The sequence below is a fragment of the Leucopleurus acutus genome (genome assembly GCF_964270905.1).
Source record: "Leucopleurus acutus genome assembly, chromosome: 15".
NCBI lineage: Eukaryota > Metazoa > Chordata > Mammalia > Artiodactyla > Delphinidae > Leucopleurus > Leucopleurus acutus.
The window spans coordinates 67,059,361-67,077,202 of NC_139157.1; the positions used below are offsets into that span (position 1 = coordinate 67,059,361).

Sequence of the window (17,842 nt, forward strand, 5' to 3'; positions counted from 1 at the left end):
TATCATTAGGCTTCCCCTGGTGGACCCTGGATAAATGTAGCTGCCATTATAATTATTATTAATTATTGTTATTCTTACTAAACACTGCCACCAGCTTTAGAAATAGACCTTATTTTCCACGATCGCTGCCCTGCAGTATTCTCTTGTTTTTAAACTCTAAGTGGATGACCTTGAAATAGTCATGGAAACTGAAACTACCCTGATTACAGTCTAGATGGCTGTCGTAATCAAATACAATGAACAACACAATTAATCTGGCACATGTTTAATGATATGCATAATCATTATTTTGCTATATGGTAATTAGACATAAGTGGTAAGTTGTTCATATAAATGATGTTAATCAGAGTTACTTTTATCCAGCTAAAACAAACACGGGGAGGGAGGGGTTGGGCGGAGGGGGGAGCAGGACCTTGCTGGTAGATTGCTTTTCTGTTGCCGAGCGCAGTGTTCCTGGGAGCCCGCCCGGTTCAGTAAGAACCGGTCTGGGTATGGGTCACAAATGGGGCGTGAGTTCTGGGGTTTCTTGAGACTGTTTGCTGGAGCAGCCATGAGCCAGCCCATGTGGCCTGCAGGGGGTGGCCGGGGATGCATGCCACAGCCCAGGAAGCAGGCAGCCCTGTAATTGGAGACCTTAGAAGCAGACCTGGTCTGCTCAAGAATCTCAGCTGGGATTCTGAAAACCTATACACAGTTTCAGATAAGGGAAAAGGTACAAGACGTGCTCCTTTGCCTATAAAGGAAGGATACATAACTGATTACATCAGTGGCTTCAGAGGGCTCCGTTTTGATCTTAAGGCCATATTAATAATGATAATAGCAGTTAGCATTTATTGTGCATTTTATATGCTCTCAGCACTATGCTTAGCACTATATATGTATTATTTCATTGCATTAGGAAACTTTGAGGTAATTATTGTTCATGTACAGTTGAGGAAATTGAGGCTCAAAGAAGTTACTCAATTTGCCCAAACTTATACGATAAATAAGAGAGCTGGGATTCAAACCCAAGTCATTCGTGTTTGCAGGCCACACCTTTTCGTAAATAGACCAATTTATTTATTTAACTTTTTATTTTGAAAAAATTTCCAATCTATAGAAAATGTGCAAGAATAGTACAGTGAACTCCTATGTACCCTTCACTGGGATTCACCAATTTTTATCAGTTTGCCATATTTGCCCTTTCTTTCTTTTTCTAATACAGTTGACCCTCCATGTGGGTTCCATATCCGCAGATTCAACCAACCAGCAGATTGAAAATATTCAGAAAAAAAAAAATACCAGAAAATGCCAAAAAGCAAAACTTGAATGGGCTGCATGCTGGCAACTATTTACATAGCATTTACATTGTATTAGGCATTATAAGTAACCTAAGGATACTTAAAAGTGTATGGGAGGGAATTAATTGACATTCCATCCAAGAACAACAGAATACACTTTCTTCTCAAGTGCTTATGGAACATTCTCCAGGATAGATCATATCTTGGGTCACAAATCAAGTCTTGGTAAATTTAAGAAAATTGAAATTGTATCACATATCTCTTCCAACCACAATGCTGTGAAAACAGATACCAATTACAGGAAAAAATCTGTAAAAAATACAAACACATGGAGGTTAAACAATACACTACTTAATAACCAAGAGATCACTGAAGAAATCAAAGAGGAAATCAATAAATACCTAGAAACAAATGACAATGAAAACACGACAACCCAAAACCTATGGGATGCAGCAAAAGGAGTTGTAAGAGGGAGGTTTATAGCAATACAATCCTACCTCAAGAAACACGGGACATCTCAAATAAACAACCTAACCTTACACCTAAAGCAATTAGAAAATGAGAAAAAAAGCCCCCAATGTTAGCAGAAGGAAAGAAATCAAAGATTAGATAAGAAATAAATGAAAAAGAAATGAAGGAAACGATAGCAAAGATCAATAAAACTAAAAGCTGGTTCTTTGAGAAGATAAACAAAATTGATAAACCATTAGCCAGACTCATCAAGAAAAAAAAGGGAGAAGACTCAAATCAATAGAATTGGAAATGAAAAAGGAGAAGTAACAACTGACACTGCAGAAATACAAAAGATCATGAGAGACTACTACAAGCAACTCTATGCCAATAAAATGGACAACCTGGAAGAAATGGACAAATTCTTAGAAAAGCACAACCTTCCGAGACTGAACCAAGAAGAAATAGAAAATATAAACAGACCAATCACAAGCACTGAAATTGAGACTGTGATTAAAAATCTTCCAACAAACAAAAGCCCAGGACCAGATGGCTTCACAGGCAAACTCTATCAAACATTTAGAGAAGAGCTAACACCTATCCTTCTCAAACTCTTCCAAAATATAGCACAGGGAGGAACACTCCCAAACTCATTCTATGAGGCCACCATCACCCTGATACCAAAACCAGACAAATATGTCACAAAGCAAGAAAACTACAGGCCAATATCACTGATGAACATAGATGCAAAAACACTCAACAAAATAGTAGCAAACAGAATCCAACAGCACATTAAAAGGATCATACTTCATGATCAAGTGGGGTTTATCCCAGGAAAGCAAGAATTCTTCAATATACGCAAATCAATCAATGTGATAAACCATATTAACAAACTGAAGGAGAAAAACCATATGATCATCTCAATAGATGCAGAAAAAGCTTCCAACAAAATTCAACACCCATTTATGATAAAAACCCTCCAGAAAGTAGGCATAGAGGGAACTTACTCAACATAATAAAGGCCATATATGACAAACCCACAGCCAACATCGTTCTCAATGGTGAAAAACTGAAACCATTTCCTCTAAGATCAGGAACAAGACCAGGTTGCCCACTCTCACTATTATTCAACATAGTTTTGGAAGTTTTAGCCGCAGTAATCAGAGAAGAAAAAAAAAAATAAATAAAAGGAATCCAAATTGGAAAAGAAGAAGTAAAGCTGTCACTGTTTGCAGATGACATGATACTATACATAGAGAATCCTAAAGATGCTACCGGAAAACTACTAGAGCTAGTCAATGAATTTGGTAAAGTTTCAGAATACAAAATTAATGCACAGAAATCTCTGGCATTCCTATACACTAATGGTGAAAAATCTGAAAGAGAAATTAAGGAAACGCTCCCATTTACCATTGCAACAAAAAGAATAAAATATCTAGGAATAAACCTACCTAAGGAGTCAAAAGACCTGTATGCAGAAAACTATAAGACACTGATGAAAGAAATTAAAGATGATACAAATAGATGGAGAGATATACCATGTCCTTGGATTGGAAGAATCAACATTGTGAAAATGACTGTACTACCCAAAGCAATCTACAGATTCCATGCAATCCCTATCAAACTATCAATGGCATTTTTCACAGAACTAGAACAAGAAATTTCACAATTTGTATGGAAACACAAAAGACCCCGAATAGCCAAAGCAATCTTGAGAAAGAAATACGGAGCTGGAGGAATCAGGCTTCCAGACTTCAGACTATACTACAAAGCTACAGTAACCAAGACAGTATGGTACTGGCACAAAAACAGAAATATAGATCAATGGGACAGGATAGAAAGCCCAGAGATAAACCCACACACATATGGTCATTTTATTTTTGATAAGGGATGCAAGAATATACAATGGAGAAAAGACAGCCTCTTCAATAGGAGGTGCTGGGGAAACTGGACAGCTACATGTAAAAGAATGAAATTAGAATGCTCCCTAACACCATACACAAAAATTAATTCAAAATGGATTAAAGACCTAAATGTAAGACCAGACACTATTAAACTCTTAGGGGAAAACATAGGCAGAACACTCTATGACATAAATCACAGCAGGATCCTTTTTGACCTACCTCCTAGAGAAATGGAAATAAAAACAAGAATAAACAAATGGGACCTAATGAAACTTCAAAGCTTTTGCACAGCAAAGGAAACCATAAACAAGACGAAAAGACAACCCTCAGAATGGGAGAAAATATTTGCAAATGAAGCAACTGACAAAGGCTTAATCTCCAAAATTTACAAGCAGCTCATGCAGCTCAAAATCAAAAAAAGAAACAACCCAATCCAAAAATGGGCAGAAGACCTAAATAGACATTTCTCCAAAGAAGATATACAGATTGCCAACAAACACATGAAAGGATGCTCAACATCACTCATCACTAGAGAAATGCAAATCAAAACTACAATGAGGTATCACTTCACACCTGTCAGAATGGCCATCATCAAAAAATCTATGAACAATAAATGCTGGAGAGGGTGTGGAGAAAAGGGAATCCTCTAGCACTGTTGGTGGGAATGTAAATTGATACAGCCACTATGGAGAACAGTATGGAGGTTCCTTAAAAAACTAAAGATAGAACTATCATACAACCCAGCAATGCCACTACTGGGCATATACCATGAGAAAACCATAATTTAAAAAGAGTCATGTACCACAATGTTCATTGCAGCTCTACTTAGAATAGCCAGGACATGGAAGCAACCTAAATGTGCATTGACAGATGAATGGATAAAGAAGATGTGGCACATATATACAATGGAATATTAGCCAGCTATAAAAAGAAACGAAATTGGGTTGTTTGTAGTGAGGTGGATGGACCTAGAGACTGTCATACAGAGTGAAGTAAGTCAGAAAGAGAAAAATAAATACCGTATGCTAACACGTATATATGGAATCTAAAAAAAAAAAAAAAAAAGGTTCTGAAGAACCTAGGGGCAAGACAGGAATAAAGACGCAGACGTAGAGAATGGACTTGAGGACACAGGGAGGGGCAAGGGTAAACTGGGACGAAGTGAGAGAGTGGCATGGACATATATACACTACCAAATGTAAAATAGATAGCTAGTGGGAAGCAGCCGCATAGCACAGGGAGATTAGCTCTGTGCTTTGTGACCACCTAGAGGGGTGGGATAGGGAGGGTGGGAGGGAGATGCAAGAGGGAGGAGATATGGGTGTATATGTGTAGCTGATTCACTTTGTTATAAAGCAGAAACTAACACACCATTGTAGAGCAATTACACTCCAATAAAGATGTTAAAAAAAAGTATATGGAAGCATGTGTGTAGGTTATATGTGAATACTGTGTCTTTTTTTTTTTTTTTTTTTTTTTTTTTTTTTTGCGGGACGCGGGCCTCTCACTGTTGTGGCCTCTCCCGTTGCGGAGCACAGGCTCCGGCCATGGCTCACGGGCCCAGCCGCTCCGCGGCATGTGGGATCTTCCCGGACCGGGGCGCAAACCTGTGTCCCCTGCATCGGCAGGCGGACTCTCAACCACTGCGCCACCAGGGAAGCCCATACTGTGTCGTTTTATATAAGAGACTTGAGCATCTGCAGATTTTGGTATCTGCTGGGGGAAATCCTGGAACCAAGCCCTCCCCCCGCCCCCATAGTGAGGCCTGACTGAACGTGTTTGTTTTTGCTGAACTAATTGGGAGGCATTTGTAACATGATTCTATAGGAATCATGTCCTGTAACAAGGATGTTTTCTTGTAGCATCACAGTTTTAACTTTCAAATTAAACTTATGTAACATATCTGCATTACTCTTATCTAATATAGAGTCCATTTTCAAATTTTACCAAGGGTCCCAATTCTATGTTTCATAGCAGTTTTTTGCTGGATCCAGGATCTAGCCCAGCATTTTGCTGCCGTTTCTCTTCAGGCTGCTTTATTTTGCATCAGTTCTTCACCCCTTCTCCGTCTTTCATCAGGCTGTGCCTTGGGCAGCCTGGTTATTCTGTCACGAGAGAAAACTGGAAGCCCTTGTGGGCCACGGAGGGGAGAAGAACTAACCTCCATCCCTCACCTGTGTTCCTCAGGTGCCTGGAGAGTTGCCCAGCTGACACCACACTCAGTGTGTCAGTAGGAAAGTGACTGTCATACGCTGTGTACTTTCTTGTGATTGGGGGTTTCTGAGATCTTTAGCCGAAAGGCACTGTAAGTGTAAACTCCCTGTCATTATGATTATCGTTCTCTTTGTGAAAGCTGGTCTCCGTCTCTGGGTTACAAACTGAAGTTCTTTCTCAATGGTCAAATATGTTTTGTTTTCTGTCCCCATTTAGTCTCAAAGAAGATGGAGCAGGAACCCCTTATGACAAGGAATCAACAGCCATTATAAAGCTGAATAACACAACAGTTCTTTATTTAAAAGAGGTGACCAAGTTCCTGGCTCTCGTTTGCTTTGTCAGAGAGGAAAGCTTTGAAAGAAAAGGTAATTTTTTGTGTGATTTAAATGAAGCATTTCCATTCAGACGTTGAATGCAGGTGGACAGCAGTGTGCCTTGGGAAGCTTCCAGACTTTAGCCACAGGGCCCTTTGGCTCCTCCCCACATCCTGGGGTTTTGGGATCCGTGAACCAGCCTGCCCTCTAGTGATGCAGCTGCCGTGAGGTGGTAGTGGAACCACACCATCCTCCCAGGGAGGGGCTTGAGCTTTTCTGGGAGCAGAGCCAGCTGGGGAGTTGTTGCCAGGCTGTAGATCTCTTACCCCGGGGGCTGTAGATCTCTTACCCCGGGGAGGTCCCCTGGCCTACAGGAGGTGCCAAGGCCTCCCTCTTGGTCCACACCCCTAGAAGGTATTAGGGACCTTGTGACCACTTGTCCTCCCTGTGTAAAGGATGAAACTCATACAACATTAAAGCTAGATGTTATTTAACTTCTGTTCAGCCCTTGTCCATTCTTTAGTCCTAAAACACAGGGACAGCATCGTGATTTCAAAACAGGGAGATATGAATATATTTAATAACGTCACCAAATATCTTTTTAGGACCAAATTTAGTTTTATTTGGAAACAAAAGCAGTTAACCCTCATAAAGATACTCATATTCCCCCGCCCTGCCGGGCACCACTATGTAAACTGGGAAATATCAGTTTACTGTTGTAGCTAGGGATTCTTGCTAGTAATTAGGGGATGATTTACCCTAAATTCCCAACAAAGTGGCAATAGTAACATTTTCTGAAATAGCCTTTCTTCTTATATGCAATACATGTTCATTATAAAAATACTTTGAAAACTTAGGAAAGTATAAAAAAGTCAGTTTCACCATCTAGAGCTAAACTCCGTGTTAAATTTCTGGGATTTTTTTTCTCCTTCCTTTTCTCCCTCCCTCCCTCCCTTCATCCCTTCTTTCCTTCCTTTCTTCCAACAAAAGTGATGCCATATTGCCTGTATAATTTTCTATCCTGTTGTTTTCACTTATTGATATCATGAAAATCTTCTTAATTCATTGAGCCTGAAAACATTTAGATTTTTATTTATTTATTTATTTTTTTGCGGTACACGGGCCTCTCACCGTTGTGGCCTCTCCCGTTGCGGAGCACAGGCTCCGGACGCGCAGGCTCAGCGGCCATGGCTCACGGGCCCAGCCGCTCCGCGGCATGTGGGATCTTCCCGGACCGGGGCACGAACCCGTGTCCCCTGCATCAGCAGGCGGACTCTCAACCACTGCGCCACCAGGGAAGCCCATGATTTAGATTTTTATTACTTCTTTTTGTTACAGAGTAATAGATTCATTTAGAAAATTTAGATATAATAAATAAGCAAAAAAAATAATTATTGATAAGCTTCTCACTCACATAATCACTCTTGATATTTTCTGTATAACTTTCCAGTTTTTTCATAGATATCTCTATATATGGGATTATATAATAAATACTACTTTATAACCTTCACTTAAATTGTTACAGACATCTTTCCAATTCATTAAATCTTTTTTTAACCACATCATTTTAATGATTAGTTTCTTCTATTGTTAGAAATGTGTGTTGTTTCTAGATTTTGATGTTATAAATAATCCATAATGACCTTCTTTCCACTAAATATTTGTGTACATCTTTGGTTATTTCCTCAGGAAATACTTCAACGAATGGAATTACTTAGATCAATACATTTTGGTAGCTTCTAATGCATATTACCAAAATGTCCTTCAGAAAGTTTTTACAGGTTTATGCTACTAAGAGAATATGAGTGTGTCCATTTTGCTTTATTCTCATTAATATTGGGTATTAGCATTAAACACTGATAATTGAAAACAAATTTACATTTTTTCTGCTTCTTAGTGAAGTTGTGTATTTTTTCATGTATTTACTATTACCAGCCAAATTGCCTGTTATGTCCTTGGCCCTCAAAACTTTTAATTAAATGGTGGTAATCTTTTACTTTTTATTTTCATCTTGCTGAAACTAAGAACAGATTATATAATGGATTCATGGAATTTTGAAGATAGACAGGACCATCCTGTGTTTCACTCTCTCAGTTACTGATGATTTTACCCAGACCCAGGAAATAGAAGTGACTTTCTCCTATGGTCATACCACCAGTGTACAGCAGTCTGGGCTAAAGATTTCTAGGCTTCTCCCTGTATGGAATCAGTTCTGTGTATTGTGTTTTAAACCATTATACATATATTCCCTTGGTTAAAGATATTTCCAGAATTTATATTTGGTGATTAATATTTTGTGTTGATTTTGGAAACTAAGGAAAGTAAAAGTAATGCAAATAGTACAACTATAGACCCCAAACCATCTAGGGTGATGACAGGTCCTAAAATTTAGGTTACAATAACATCAACCTTGAGAGCTTGTTTATTTTGAACTGATTTTAGACTTAATAGAAAAGTTGCAAAAATAGTACGTAGTTTATATATACTCATCCAGCTTCCCGAAATGTTAACATGTTACATACTGTAGTACAGTCATCAAAGCTAGGGAATTAACATCAGTATAATACTATCAATATTAATAAAACTTACAGACCTTATTCAAATTTCACGAGTTTTTCCAAAAATACCTTTTTTTTTCTGTTCCAGGATCCCAAATTGATTTAGTTATTACTTCTCCTAGTCTCCTCCAATCTGTGATGGTCTTTCATGACCCTGACACTTTTGAAGAGTACTCATCAATTATTTTGTACAACGTTCCTCAAATTGGGTTTGTCTGATATTTTCGCACAATTGGAACGAGATTATGCAATTTGGCCAGAATACCACACAGAAATGATATTGTGTCCTTAGTGTATCATATGTTTATGACGTTAGTTTGGCTTATTACTGGCGATGCTGACCTTGATTTAGTTAAGATAGGGTCTACCAGGTCTTTCCCCTGGAGAGTTCCTACTTTTCACTTTGTAGTGAATAAATACTTTCAAACTATGCAAATCCTCTTTCTCCTCACACTTTGCCCACTAATTTTAATGTCCATCTATGGTCGTGTGAGTTAATTTAAGCAGGAATTTCTCATGTGGATCTTGGGCAACTTATTGTTAAACCACCTAGGGAGGATCATCTCTGAAGATAGGCAGATTGTGTAAAATTTATTAAACTAATTAGAAACCTGAGTATTTGTTTTAATGTGATAAGAGAGATAAATAGGCAGACAAGGTTTAACCCCATGATGTTAAACTTGTTTGCTTTTTAGGGTGACTAACCAATCTCCATTTGCCTGGGACAGAGGTGAGGGTTCCTGAAACAGGGGACCTTCAGGGCTGCAACTGGGAAAGTCCCAGGCAAATGCATTAAGCTGATCACCTTAGCTTTAGAAAGAGCCTGACGCTTTACATATGCATGGAGTGGTTCCATTTGTTTTTGCTGCTTTAATCTCAAGTGTTGAGTCCTGCTGGTGCTGATAATCAACCCTTGTTGGTTGACTTGTCCTGATGTTGGTCTCTCTCTGTTTTCGTGGATGATTTCTGACTGCTTTGGCAGAAAGAGGAGGATAGAAAGCGGAAGTGGGATTCTTGGTCTTAGCTGCGCATCGTAGGCACCTTGGGAAGGGAGGTGGTTAAAAAATATGGCCATCGAGGCCTGCCACAGAACAATTAGAACAGAATTCCTGGGAGAGGAACCTGGGGTTTGTTAATTTTTAAAAAGTTCTCTGGATGCTTTTAATATGCAGCTATGATTGAGAATCACTGAACCAAGAGAAGGATGTAGGACCATCCCATAACTGCGTATGGTGCTGAAGATAGTGCTTGTTCTGTTCATGTCTCTGTTCCTATATTTTCTTTTTTTAAATAAATTTATTTATTTATTTTGGGCTGTGTTGGGTCTTCGTTGCCGCATACGGGCTTTTCTCTAGTTGGGGCGAGCGGGGGCTACTCTTCATTGTGGTGTGCGGGCTTCTCATTGTGGTGGCTTCTCTTGTTGCAGAGCATGGGCTCTAGGCACACGGGCTTCAGTTGTTGTGGCATATGGGCTCAGTAGTTGTGGCTCACAGGCTTAGTTGCTCCACGGCATGTGGGTTCTTCCCGGATCAGGGCTTGAACCTGTGTCTCCTGCATTGGCAGACGGATTCTTAACCACTGTGCTTCCAGGGAGGCCCTGTTCCTGTACTTTCAACTGTATTTTATGAAAGAGTTGAAATAAACAGCAAACTCTTTGTAGGCACTTCCTTTAAAAACCTCAGTCGTGAACTTTCACTTTTAAAGCTCCAAATGCAGCAAGATTACTGTTACATTTTATTTTATTTATTTTTTATATATTTATTTAATTTATTTTTGGCTGTGTTGGGTCTTTGTTGCGGTGCGCGGGCTTCTCATTGCAGTGGCTTCTCTTGTTGCAGATCACGGGCTCTAGGTGCACGGGCTTCAGTAGTTGTGGCTCGCGGGCTCTAGAGCGCAGGCTCAGTAGTTGTGGCGCACGGGCTTAGCTGCTCCGCGGCATGTGGGATCCTCCCGGACCAGGGCTCGAACCTGTGTCCCCTGCATTGGCAGGCGGATTCCCAACCACTGGGCCACCAGGGAAGCCCCTACTGTTACATTTTAAATGTGCACCATGAATAAATTGAGATTTGTCAGGAATCATCAGTAGGCTGGATCTGAAATTTCCCAAGTTGAATTCTAATTGAGCCAAAGTCCTCTAGCTAAGCTTTCTGCCTAAGGCAGTTGGTTGCACACATAAGCAGAGAATTTTGAGGTGGTTCTCACATCTCTTATCCAAACTCCAACTAAATAAAATCATTTCTATGCTCCATGTTTCTTTCTTTTTTTGAAGTTCATGCTTTGTTTGGAAGATGGTTCCAAGAAATAAAAGTGAGGAAGTGGGGAAATAGGCAAGGGAGGTGGAAAAGCCATCCACAGTGGGAGCTGTATGCTCACTCATGCTGGGGGAATCTCAGAGAAACTGTGTGCAAGAAATTCGGAATCACCCCCATTGGGCATGCAAGACTTCCACATTTGTCCACCAACTCCCATGTCTCTTTGTGGGAGGGATACCCTAAGAAACGTTTATTTCCATAGCCCTGGTACCTGTCTGTGTACCAAAGAAAGCTTCAGGCAGAGAAGAGATGCCCATACCTGGGCTTGCTTATTTTTTATTACTTTCTCCCTCTTGCCTCACTGGTCTTTTCTTGAGGAAATTGTCTCCTAGTTTTATTGCACTGTGGTCACTATCACTGCAGAAGCAGCAGAGGGCGCCACTCAGAGAGTTTCCTGCTCCTGGAAGCTGAGATGGTGTTTCTTCCAGCATACTTGTGGTTGGTTACATGACTGCTTTGAAGCATTTCTCTTCTTGTCTGGAAAACAATTCTTTTTTTTGGGGGGGTGGGGGTGGGGGTGTACTCTGGAAGCATCACCTGAGTGGATGCAAATAATTTTGGGTCTAGTTATTTTATTAAATTTAAAGATAGTAAATGGAACCCACTGCCTTATCCTAATTGGTATAAACGTAATGCTGCTCTCAACACTTTACAAGTTAGTGGTGATGATGAGAAATGTGCTCAAGACTTAGATTATATTTTATTCTATTTTGTATCAATTCTAGAAAATTCTATTAATTTCTGAAAATACAAGAAAATTCTCCACTATTATTCTCCATTTAAAATTTACTTAATATTGAAAAACTGGGAGTGTCATTGGTTGTTGAATTCCTGAGCTCAGAGTTCACCTGAGGTGATGATAACCACCCTAAAATTAGGGACTGGGCTTCCCTGGTGGCGCAGTGGTTGAGAGTCCGCCTGCCGATGCAGGGGACACGGGTTCGTGCCCCAGTCTGGGAAGATCCCACATGCCGCGGAGCGGCTGGGCCCGTGAGCCATGGCCGCTGAGCCTGTGGGTCCGGAGGCTGTGCTCCGCAACGGGAGAGGCCACAACGGTGAGAGGCCCGCGTACCGCAAAATAAATAAATAAATAAATAAAATAAAATAAAATCGGGGACTTTGTTTTCCCCAGGGCTTATGACAACGGCTCTGTGACCTTGAGATCTCAGCTACATTCCAAGTCAGGGTCTGCCTCCACTCAGAGTCAGTTTAATAATACCTTTTGGGGAAAAAATACTAGTATTTCACTGAAGATATATCTTAATTGTTCTTACAATCTTTAATTCTGAAAGATTTTTTAAAAAGGCAGTTCAATTGGTTCTTCAAACTTTTTGGGTCATAGACACCTTTGAAAATGTGGTATATACTCTGGAACCTTTCGTTAGTAAAAATATATATATTCACAAGACTTTGCCTGCAATTCCTGAAGCCCAGCTGCACACCTCCTAGAGAAATCTAGAGATCTTATGTTAAGCCTGCTCCTCTACCGCCCCCTACTGGTTTGTCTTCGCCATAGCTGCCATGAAAAGAGATTATTTCTAGGCGGCACCTCTATAAATATTTTTGTTTTCTTCTCCAGGGCTGATTGACTATAATTTTCATTGCTTCCGGAAGGCCATCCATGAAGTTTTTGAGGTGAGAATGAAAGTGGTGAAATCACGAAAGGTTCAGAATAGGCTGCAGAAGAAAAAAGGAGCCACCCCTAACGGGACGCCTAGGGTGCTGCTGTAGGTGAGGTTTCAGGAACATCTTTTGAAATCAGACCTTTCAATGAGGCTGCTGCTCTGTTGCACTAAAGGAAGAGGAAGAAGGAGATGGGGACACACGACATATATTTGCTGTAAAAAAAAAAATTCCTGCCACCCACTTGATCTTCTCTTTTTTTTTAAATAAAGTAAGCACTTTGAAGCAAAAACGTATATTAACAATGAAGTGAAATCTACTGTAACTTGATTACACAAATGTAAACTTTTATGGTCTGTAGTCAGAAAAAATCCTGTGTGAGAACTGCCAGGAACTGTATATATTTTGCACTTTTTCATGTTTATTTTTTTTCCTCATTGAACTAAACTTTGATAAAACAACTTTTCTAGGCTCTTTTCTGTCCTTGGTGTCTAGGACATGCATACCGAGTCCATATCTATAGGGCAGTCAGAAAGTAATCAAAAAGTGATGCGTTGGCAATGACTTTTTATAAATTTGGGAATCTTTGCTACCAATTGTTGAGAAAAAACATTTTTCAGTGGAGGAACAGATTGGGGCAGCAAGCTTCAGGAGCAATAAGAACTGTCCCCTGTTTGTAACTGACATAAATAGAAGTTTTATAGAATAATATTAGCACCAAACTTACCTAAAAATTTCTATAGCCGTGACAGTGCTTCCCTAGTCGACCCTTTTTACAAAACTCTTTACCTCAACACACATCTCTATAATCATTTTATACAGAGAGGTTATTTCCTTTTGCTGCATTACTGTTCTTTAGAACCTTTGGGACCAGATTTCCAAAATGGTGCCGATCAATGGAGAGAAATCAGAATGTCACTAAATTGCAGGGTTTCTGGAGGCTTTTCTGTACCTGCCACTCAGGCTAAAGTAATAACATCAGAGGCCACATGGTTTCCCAAATGTAGGTGATTGGCAACTGCAGATTTTAAAATATGTCCTATACAATGTTTGGCCCCTGTGGAATGAGCCTCTTACTGTGCAACATTGCAAATGTTTATTTAGGACCAGTTTTTTTTTTGTTGTTTTTTTTGCATTGCTCCACGACCACAGGTAATATCTTAGTTCTCTGCCACAGAGCTGAATCCTGATGGGCACATTTGTCCCCTCTGTGTGTCCTCTCACCTGTGACAGTGTGCCTTGTGGACTCTGCCTGTTTCCACCTTATGATTGAAGTAGAGCTCGGCTCTCCGGCAGCGTGTTCTGCATGACTAAATAGCCATCCTGAAAACCTCTAAAGGTCAGTGGAAAAGGATGGCCAGGGGAGGCATTACAGTTAGCTTTGTGTCTGTTTCTATGAAATTCTTCCACTTATGTTTACTTTAGGCCAACAGCAAGTTAATAGATTCTAAATCTACCCCCATCCCAAACCATTCCAAGTGGATTATTCTAGATCCATCCCAAGGGTCAGTGCCCTAAGTAAAGCATGTTGGCAGGTATTAGAAAATGTTTTTAGCAGAGCCTCATAGGGATAGCAATGCTGATCCTAGCAAAAATGGATCAGGTTCCCAAAGCAACTTGTTCTTGAAGCTATCCCACTACTATCTGCAGCTTCTTTCCATCCTCTCCCCTTCCATCCTTTTCCCAAGTCCTATTCCTTTGAGGCTGGTGACTGTAATTTAAGATGGTAGCTGATTGGGGTTTAAGGTTTGAGCCCTCCCAAGGGTCTGTGCATTTTGGAAGGAAATTTCTAAAAATCATGAAGGTGCCCTAACTCCCTTCCTCATGATTCCTACTCAGAAACACAGGTGGGTAGGAAGCCAGGGTTCCAGGGAAGTCTTTTTCCTAATTTTCAGACCTATAACCTGTTAGACCTTTGCCAACATGGTACATGGAAGTTATTCTTATAAATCTATTCTTTAATATTTTTACACAGCGTTTCTTTTTGGATAAGCAAATAAAGAATCACTTTTCTAAAGTGACTTTATCCTCAAGATAGAGACATTTACCTATCCGGTAAATCACACATTACTTAGGTATATATGTTATTATAACCAGGTGGAGCTTCCATTTTTAAGCTGGGTATATGATGGGTTTTTGTTAAAATGTGCCTTAAAAGCCTATTACTTCAAGAGCAAATGATTCTTTGGGGGAAAGGCAAAGTTAATGTTATGACATCAGACTCAAGTTCATGGTAGTAAGTGCACTCTTTGATTAATGACACACTGATACATAGACTACTGCCTCAAAGCCGTAAGCATGGCAATGACCTCTTAGTTAAAGAGAAATGTAGGAGTTATATCTAAGCATTCAGTTTCTGAAGTCTGTGCTATTGGAATTACAAAATCTCTTCAATTCCTTTTCCATTTTATTTTTGATATGGGACTTAGCTTACTTGTGTGTGGCCACCTTTAGGTCTCAAATGTAATGCTATAAATATGTATAAATATACAAAATAATGTATAAATACAAAGCCCAAATACATGGCTACAGTGACTGCGCTGGAACATTTTTGCTCGTTTTCAAAGGTTGAGAACTTGACCTACAGGTTTCCAGGGCAATTAGAACTTCTTCTATGTAGGGATGAGACTCTGCTTGTGAAATACCCTCTTTGGTTATTTTCAGTGATGTAGATTAGTGTGTATGACCAGGGTAGCGTGTTTCTGAAGGAATATATATCAAAAACTGGTTGACATTCACAGACGGTAATGTTTTGTGAACATGATATATTTTGGGCCCTTAAATGTAAAAATGCCTAAAAACACAGCAATATTGTTATATACGGGTTCTATGAAACACACTCGAGAAAAACAGTGGGATTGTCTTGATTATTAAAGTATGGTATGCATTCAACTTATGTGGACTGGATGTAATTTGTAATCAAGTATAGTATTTAGTATTATGTTTTACTTTAAGCAGTACATCATTTATAACCATCGTTAAAGCATTCCTTTCAAGAACGTTAGCTGCCCATTTAAAAGCGTGTGTCATACGCTCATGATTTGGTAACACTCTCATTTTATTTCAGGCATATTCGTAACTAATCTTTCTGAGAGCGGAATGGTCTCTTCGGTGAAAAGAAAGCATGGTCTTTCACGTTTGTGAGGTTGTTTACTGTATACATGCATATCACTGCTGGGTTCCTTTAGATAAATGTGTTTGTCCTAATTAACCAGCTATTGCTTTATGAAAATGAGGATAAATTGATCTATTTAAGTTGGATTTACATTTTTATTTATTTTTTTAAACACTCGTATCTCTCCATATTTTTGATGGGGACATGCCTGTTTTGGCTGTAGAACTCATTTCAGTAAACTTCAGATGTTCTTGCTGCTCTGGCCCTAATCCCTAGCCATCTGAAAATTCTTTTCCTAACAGTCCACATTTTGATTTTTACTTGCTTAGTAAAATTCCACCGTATAATGACTTTTATAGATCCCCTCAGAGTTCTCAGAGAGGGCTAGCATTAAATGTTATATATGAAATCCTGTTTCTCATGGGAAAATCTGAACTGAAATAATTATTTCCAGACCTCCCTGGTGGTGCAGTGGTTAAAACCTGCCTGCCAATTCAGGGGACAGGGGTTCAATCCCTGGTCCGGGAAGATCCCACATGCCACGGAGCAACTAACAATTGCTGAGCCTGTGCTCTAGAACCCACGAGCCACAACTACTGAGTCCGCCTGCCATAGCTACTGAAGCCTGCACGCCTAGAGCCCGTGCTCCGCAACAAGAGGAGCCACTGCAGTGAGAAACCTGAGCACTGCAAGGAAGAGTAGCCCCCCGGTCTCTGCAACTAGAGAAAGCCCGCACGCAGCAATGAAGGTCCAGTGCAACCAAAAAACAAAAATTATTTCCAAGTTTGTTTTTTTTTTTGGCTGCATTGTATGGCATGTGGGATCTTAGTTCCCCGACCAGAGATCGAACCCATGCCTTCTGCAGTGGAAGTTCAGAGTCCTAACCACTGGACCGCCAGGGAATTCCCCAAGATTTTTAATCAGTGGTGATGTTGAGTTTAGGAGAAAGAAAATGTCATTAAAAGCATTATTTAATACTAACAGATATTGAGTGCACACGATATGCCATGCACTGCTCTTAAACGCTTTACATAATTAATCCTCAAAAACCCAAGAGGTAGGTACTATTTTTTTTTTTTTTTTTTTTTTTTTTTGCGGTACGCGGGCCTCTCACTGTTGTGGCCTCTCCCGTTGCGGAGCACAGGCTCCGGACGCGCAGGCTCAGCGGCCATGGCTCACGGGCCCAGCCGCTCCGCTGCATGTGGGATCTTCCCGAACCGGGGCACGAACCCGCGTCCCCTGCATCGGCAGGCGGACTCTCAACCACTGCGCCACCAGGGAAGCCCGAGGAAGGTACTATAGGCAGCTATAAAAGATAAAATGAAAATAACTTGAGATCATATTACTAGCAAGATACGAGGCCCGGAGTTGGACCTAAGAGTCCACCCTGTCAATTACTGCTCTAAGTAACCTCACCAAATGTCCCTTAAAATTCCCTCCTTTCGTGACTAGAAGAGGGAGACTTGAAGTTCAGAGTTTCTGCCGCATGGGCTTATGAAGGCTGACGTGCTGAGGTGTTTAAGATACCTTTTCTTACATAAGAATCAGTAGGAGCAGTCTGCTAATGTGCTTCACTTGGAGGAGAAACTCAACAAAGATTATGCTGTTTTTCTTCCTAATCCATTAAATAACTCTAGTGCCCAAAATAATATTAGCAGCATTTAAATATCAGAAAATTTAAATACCTTTTATAGCCATTTGATTTTCTTTTTTTTTTTTTTTTTCTTCTTTGGCTCCGCTGCGCGGTTTGCGGGATCCCCAACCAGGGATTGAACCTGGGCCCTGGCAGTGAAAGCACCGAGTCCTAACCACTGGACCACCAGGGAATTCCCCAAGCCATCTGATTTTCTGAGAAGCAATAGTATATCAAACTGTAAGAAAATCAAGAGAGAATAGGCCTTTGATCTTAGCTATAGTCAACCTTTACCTTGATTTTTTAGTATATGTAACAATAACTTAAAACACTGATCTGGATTAAAATTCTAAAAGATACATTTCAATCCTAATCCTTCAAACCTAAATTTAAAATTGCCGCTAGCATACCTTTGTTGGACTCTCCTATAAGAGGGGCC

General features: G+C 40.1%; 1 protein-coding gene across 1 annotated transcript in view; it reads left to right on the forward strand.

Moving 5' to 3' along the window:
- RRAGD (Ras related GTP binding D) overlaps positions 1 to 13,867 on the forward strand; it is a 36,678-nt gene extending 22,811 nt beyond the window's left edge. The window contains exons 6-7 of the mRNA XM_082855861.1: positions 6,065 to 6,213; positions 12,612 to 13,867. Coding sequence (XP_082711987.1) covers positions 6,065 to 6,213; positions 12,612 to 12,763 — 301 coding nt within the window. The 3' untranslated portion in view covers positions 12,764 to 13,867. The remainder of the gene's footprint in view (positions 1 to 6,064; positions 6,214 to 12,611) is intronic.
- Positions 13,868 to 17,842: the final 3,975 nt, after the last annotated feature.